The 6942-nt window shown below is 37.9% G+C and overlaps 1 protein-coding gene across 1 annotated transcript in view; it reads left to right on the top strand.

The window, feature by feature from the left end:
• LOC106537203 (growth arrest-specific protein 7) overlaps positions 1–6942 on the top strand; it is a gene marked incomplete at its 5' end in the record, with an annotated part of 12518 nt that overhangs the window by 3173 nt on the left and 2403 nt on the right. The window contains 2 exon segments of the mRNA XM_014034584.1: positions 3076–3155; positions 3233–3331. Coding sequence (XP_013890038.1) covers positions 3076–3155; positions 3233–3331 — 179 coding nt within the window.

The raw sequence follows: 6942 nt of genomic DNA, 5'->3' as shown, positions 1-6942 counted from the left end.
GTTCCTGTTTTAGACACCACACCTGGTTTTTGGTTTGACATATTGATAAATCAGTCCAGTAAGAATGTTTGGGCTCATTTCCATAAAAACACATGAATCTGTCAACTAATGTCTGTCAGCTGTTCAGTTAAATAAACAAAATCAACCTGATAATGATACATCTGTTATAAAAAGTTAAATAAAACACTTCGTGATACTGCTGATTTGAAACATTAGTTCAGCTAAAAAAGATGTACTGAGAAACTTTAACATTTAAATAAAATGTTTTAAAGCAGACAGTTTGAATTAAAATACATTGTGCTGCTTTTTCAGTATTATATAGTCAACATTTCATACTTTCTAATCTTTGGTCCATGAATTATTCCTGTGAATGTCTGAGTCATAGGGAGTAAGTTTGGCATCAGTCCAGATGTTTTCCACTGTTGCTAAAGACTCTTATTCAAGTTTAATTTGTTCAGATTTTACTGGAGCCAAACATAAACATCCATCTTCTGTAATCATCGTTACAGTATGTGGGGGGGGGGTGTATGTAATTTCCAGGCATATAACTCAACTGTATACCACAATCAAGTAAATATGTTACACTCTGTTGTTGTGAAAATACTGCATGAAAAATACATTTGACTTTGCATCACAGTCCATCTAAATGCCTTGAAATTGGCCTGTGTGTTGCACGCTCGTGCCTCAGTTTAGCTCAAAATTTAAACTTTAGTTTCAAACAAAGACAAGGAGGAAAACATTACCTGTGTTTATTTTTAACTAAACTTTAAGCCAAACTGCAGCAGCACAAACATGCAGCACATAGAAATAAAAAGACTTGTTGGACAAAATTATAAAAATAATTCAATTTAAGCATTCAAGAGACACAAATGTATGTACAAGTAAAAGGAAAAACTATGTAAAATATATATTAAAAAAACATTAACATTTGAATTATGTGTTAACATTATTTATTTATATTAGTTTATAGGAACTAAGCTAGAAAAATAAATATGAAGGCCAATTAAATTATAAAACATGAGGTAAAGTTCTCCTTTTTAATTTATTTGGTGCATTTTAAATGTATTTATTTATTTAAAGGTTCATTTGTCTGTTTCTGATTTTATTTCTAATTATGTCAGTGTTGGTCCTCCATATTTTGAACCATTTCAGTTTAGTTNATTTATTTATTTAAAGGTTCATTTGTCTGTTTCTGATTTTATTTCTAATTATGTCAGTGTTGGTCCTCCATATTTTGAACCATTTCAGTTTAGTTCCTCAGCCTTTATATCTATATAATATCTGTCTGGCTCCACTTTTATTTGGTGCATTTTAAATGTATTTATTTATTTAAAGGTTCATTTGTCTGTTTCTGATTTTATTTCTAATTATGTCAGTGTCGGTCCTCCGTACTGAAGCAAACCAAGGCTGCCTCATGTCTCTGTTAATGATGAGACATGAGAATCTGAGGTCGTGGAGGGGGGGTGGTTCAGGCACCTCAGAGTCTCATCTCTGCCTTTTCCACATGATGCAGTCCTGCTGAGGCCATGAGCTCAGCGTGCAGCAGTGATGGGAGTCAGCTCCTCTGTCTGACGTCATGCTTCTCTGACAGRAAAACACTCAATGCTACAAGTTCAGGGTGATGTTTTTTCTTCAAGTGGGGGAGTTTAGGAGAGACGGCAGCATGGTGCAAGAGATGGAACAACAAACCTGGTCTTCATCTACAGGAACCAGGGTGTAGGAGTTAATTTACTGGTCCATCTTCCAGAGCACAGCCCACTCAGGAGAGCTGAGTCACGACTCAAAGGAGATTCCAAAATGAAGTTTCAGGAGAGGCTCAGAACAGAGGTGCTGCTCCTCCTCATTGGGACCCCYCCAGGAGGATCTACAGGGTCTGGGTGTCCCTCCTGGACCTGCTGACAGGACCTTGSATGAGTGGATGGATCATTTTAGTTTCTTTGTTCTACGTTAGGCAGATGTTCATATCTCAGTCGTCACATATCCTACGTTTAAATCCACAGCTTTACTYGGAGTTGTGATACTAAGTATCTTAACGCTGTTGGAACTTTGACCAAACGTTTGTAGAAACGAAGGAGGAAAACTTTACTAAAGGCCATCGTCAGTTCATCCCACACAGCGTTTCTCAGTCTGTTTTTACTCTTTTCAGTCCTCCCACTTGTTGTTTCTCACATTGCTTTCTCACAAATAGTCTGTGTTAGTGTTTAAAAATACWTTTTGGCTTAAAGGGAAAAAAAGCAAGCAAAGATTTTTACAAAACACTTAAGGTCAGAGACGTTTGGTTGAGTTGTCTTTCAACCAAACAAAAGACCGGATCATCTCAGCTCTGCTGATTATAAGGAAGACTGCTGGTGCTGTGAAACAAAGCTTGAAAATCTATAGTGAACAAGAAGAAGTAATGGTACTTTTATTNACAATAATGTTAGCATGCTAATGTGCTTAGCGGTGCTACGAGGAAACATGTCCCCAGGGAAACAGTTCACTGGCGGCCGTGATGAAACGTTCCGTATGTCTTCAGGCTATTTACACCGGTATTCAGAAAAATCATATCATAACAAAAATAAAAACCAATTTTCAGTACAAAGCGGTATACCACCCAGCACTAATTTGTTTGTATTATATTTACAGGCAGTTTGCTGTGAGCCTTTTTGATCATTCAAATCAATGCTCCGCTCAATCTGGAGTCATGTTTTTAAAAATGAGCTCAAACACTGATGTGAACAACCTCTTATTGCAGAATTAGAGGCTGCTCAGAATAATTTCCTGCCTAATCTAATCTAATCTAATCTAATCTAATCAATCTAATCTCCCTCATGATTAATGTTGTTTGGTTGTTAGCAGGAAGTGAGCTGGATCAGTTTCACAGTAAAAGACGAGCAGTCCTTCTGTGCAATCAGAGTGAAACTTGTTGTCAGTCCAGATCTTCTTCAAGTCAAATCAGTTGTTTTATTTTTTTAAGTCATCAGGCGTGCAGGTTGAGCTGTGCAGGAACATTTGTGTTCTCTCACCATTCGGTGGATTTAACGTGTTATAAAGTCTAAAATSCCCTGATTTAATGTTTGATTTGGTTTTTTACAGGGGACGATCTGATGCGCTGCGTTGACCTGTATAACCAGTCTCAGTCCAAATGGTTTGAGGAGATGGTCACCACCAGCCTGGTGAGATGACAGGTCTGCACAGACCAGAGGAGAACCTGAGACCAGGAGACCTCATGTTTCTCTGCTGTTGTCTTCAGGAGCTGGAGAGGCTGGAGGTGGAGCGAGTCGAGATGATTAGACAACACCTTTGTCAGTACACAACACTTCGACACGAGACAGACATGTTCAACCAGAGTGTGAGTAACTGAGACAGAGACAACCTGCAGCTCCTTTCTGCTCGCTGCAGCTGAAACTTCACGTTCTGCTGTGAATTCATCAACTTTCACCAAGCTTGTCCCATGAAGATAACTGGAGACAATGACTTGTTGTAAATAATTCAGACAAATATAAAACTGAAAGTGGTGTGTGCATATTTATTCACTCCACTACTTCACTTTAATGTGAAGGATGTTTGGTAGAACTTTTACTTATTCAAATCTATTTAAATTCAKTGTTGTATGGCAACAAAATCAACAAGGTGGTAAATACTTGTGCAGCCCACTGTAACACTTTTTATTTTTTAAAATATTTTTAAAAATGAGAGTTTTTAGAAGCCGTTTTTTTTCTTTTTTTTAATAGTTGAATAAGTTTCANTGCTGCTGCTTAATTTGGACGAGACAGAGGTGCTGATTCTAGTCCCTGAAAAAGAGATCCCTAAAGTTCAGGARTGATTGAGCTCTCTGTGTTCAGCTGTCCATCAGAGTCTTCGTAATCTGGGTGTTATATTTGACTCGGACCTGTCTCTGGAAAAACATGTTAAAAATTTAGTGTCTACATGTTTTTTCCAGCTGCGTAACATYTCTAAACTTCGGTCTATGATGTCTGCCTCAGATCTGGAAATGGTCAAACATGCTTTCGTTTCAAGCTGCCTGGATTATTGTAACAGCCTGTTTATGTGCTTGAACTGAAAACAGCTACATCGTCTCCAACTTGTTCAGAATTCTGCAGCTAGACTTTAACTCGATCTTATAAATCCAGTCACATCACTCTGATCCTTTCAGAACTTCATTGGCTGCCAGTTTATTTTAGGTTTCAGTTTAAAATCCTGGTTCTTATAGAGCCCTAAGAGACCAGGCACCTGCTGATGTTAGGGACATGCTGTCCACATACGATCCAGTCCTCTGTTTGCGCTCTCAGGATCAGAATCTGTTAGCCGTTCCTCGAACACGCTATAGGACCYGTGGCGACCGGGTTTTTTYGTTTGCAGCTCCTAGCCTCTGGAATGGCCTTAACTTTGAGTTACGTTCCATCAATGATGTCGAATTATTCAAAAAGGGCTTAAAATCCTTTTATTTTAAACAACCTTTTAGTTCGACATTTTGGTTATAGTTGTTGAACCCAGAGCCTGTTGTGGTGGCTGAAGTTTTCTCTTGCCTTGGTCCAAGTTTGGTTTATATTTTTTGTAAATGTAAAATGTAAATGTGAATGGGCTGGTATTTTATTTTTACTGTTGTCTTTTTTTTTCATTTGGCTCAATGTTGTTGCTGATGCACCTTTTTGGGATGGAAATACTGGACGGCTCCATGATGTTTTTATTGMATTGTTGTTTTGTGTATTTTTGTGTTGTACAGCACTTTGTGAAGTTATTTCTAAGAAAAGTGCTTTATAAATAAAATTTTACTTACACTTACAGTTGATTAAGTGTTGAAGCCAGCCCAAACCAACATGGCTGCTATAAAACTGTCATAAAGTTATGAATGGATGGACCAGATTACAACTGCTGTAGTAACTGCAACACTGTGAAGATACACAACATCACATAATGTTATTTTTCTGGTCTAGAAAAACTACAGCACAAATCCTTTCTTTCACAGAGACAACAACAGAAACTGTAAATAAATCAGTGCTAAAGCAGAAGAAACAGTTCTGTGTTGGAAAAGACTCAGAGAAACAGCCTGCTCTGTTTRTTTCACCTGATAACTGTGTTCAGCTGCAGGAAAGTAACCAAGTAAAAGTCCAGCGTGTGTGAGCAGCAGTGGTCACATGTCAGGCCTCCTCCCTGCTGCTGATGGAGCAGAGAAAACAACAACAGGAGCTGTTGATGGAGTCCAGCTACCAGTAAAACATCATATTAGTGTTACATCATAGTCCCATCATCGTTTCATAAACTTGTCAATTAAACACAAATCACTTTCTTAGGAAACTCAATATTTAACTTTTAGTTGAGCACAGATGATTCATAGTAACAACAGCAGCTAAAACATTTTCTTTTCTTTTTCATCTGAGATCAGATCCTGTTTACTGCAAACCACACAAATGAAGACAGACTCACAAACCAGACCTCAGTTTATTTATNATGAGGTCATTGCTGACTCAAAGTACTGTGACCAAAGTTGCACAAAATCCACATGATTGTTGCTAAGAGGCTTGAAAAAACCCAGGAATCCGGTCCACAGCAGCTGAGCAGCAGCACAACAGCGCCCTCTGATGGCGAAAGACACAATTACAAACCTTTCAGCCCAACTGAGTTTAAATACAAACAGGAAATATGTATTATTTTTGTGCTGAATAATAATTGTATCAGACATGTTGCTGCAGTTACACACTAGGAGGCCGTACTACAACCTTATGATGATTTCTGTTTTAGGACGTGTTAGCATTACCAGCTGCAGTTAGCTTCCTGGCTCTGAAACAGGAAATGCAACAATAAACTCTTAGTTTAGTTTTTACACTGAAGGTTTTTAATTGTGAAGAAGCATAAAAGACGCGAATGGGAGGCAAAGATTCAAGACAAAAATATTTAAATTAATATAAAGAGAAAACAGATGTGAAACRTTCACTTTAGTGTGAAATAATCTTAAACTCAAGGTGAACATATAAAAAGAGTTGCTCTAAAAGCATTTTCCTGTTTTCCAGTAAAGTATTTCCAACTGTTGTTTTGTAATTAGTTCTGTTGTTTTCTTCTACTTTGAGTTTTTTATGTCTTGTAATTATTGTTTACAGCTCTCTACATTTTTCCACACAGTTTATTAATTTGCAATGGAAGCAAAAAAAACCCCATTTAAAAGTATTTATAACACTTTCCTGTAGAAAGCTACAATATTATGATCATATTGTCATTATGTTAATAAATACATACTCTATTTAGTGACAGCCTCATTTATAAACTGATACTAAACAAACCTGCAGTCTACAGATGATTAATGTCCTTTTTAAAAATTAATAAGAACTAATGTGTTAACACACAGAACCTGAGGTGTTAATACATTTAAAATAAAAGTGGTGATGATTTCTATCAGTTTCAGGTACAGATTTATTATTATTTATTTCTGTTCACATAAAATGAAGCATTTTAAAACTAGAGAAACAGCACGGGTAGGTCCTCTGGACCAGTTCTTTGTAGAAAAAATGTTTCGTCTCTCTTCCAAGAAACCTCTTCAGTTTATAAAGCAACATTTACCTTTAACTCCTTTGACTAAAGAAGTCTCAGAGAAGAGACAAAACTTTTTTTTCTACAAAGCAGAACTCGTCCAGAGAACCTATTTAACTTTTTTTTGTAGAGAGAGATTTGTGGGATATTGGGGGAGGGTTTGTGGGGTATGGAGGGAGAGTTTGTGGGGTATGGCGGGAGAGTTTGTGGGGTATGGAGGGAGGGTTTGTGGGATATGGAGGGAGGGTTTGTGGGATATGGAGGGAGGGTTTGTGGGGTATGGAGGGAGGGTTTGTGGGATATGGAGGGAGGGTTTGTGGGATATGGAGGGAGGGTTTGTGGGGTATGGAGGGAGGGTTTGTGGGGTATGGGGGGAGGGTTTGTGGGATATGGAGGGAGGGTTTGTGGGGTATGGAGGGAGGGTTTGTGGGGTATGGG

Source organism: Austrofundulus limnaeus, unplaced genomic scaffold (assembly GCF_001266775.1).
Source record: "Austrofundulus limnaeus strain Quisiro unplaced genomic scaffold, Austrofundulus_limnaeus-1.0 Scaffold2177, whole genome shotgun sequence".
Lineage (NCBI taxonomy): Eukaryota > Metazoa > Chordata > Actinopteri > Cyprinodontiformes > Rivulidae > Austrofundulus > Austrofundulus limnaeus.
This window is presented reverse-complemented; position numbering and strand designations above follow the sequence as displayed.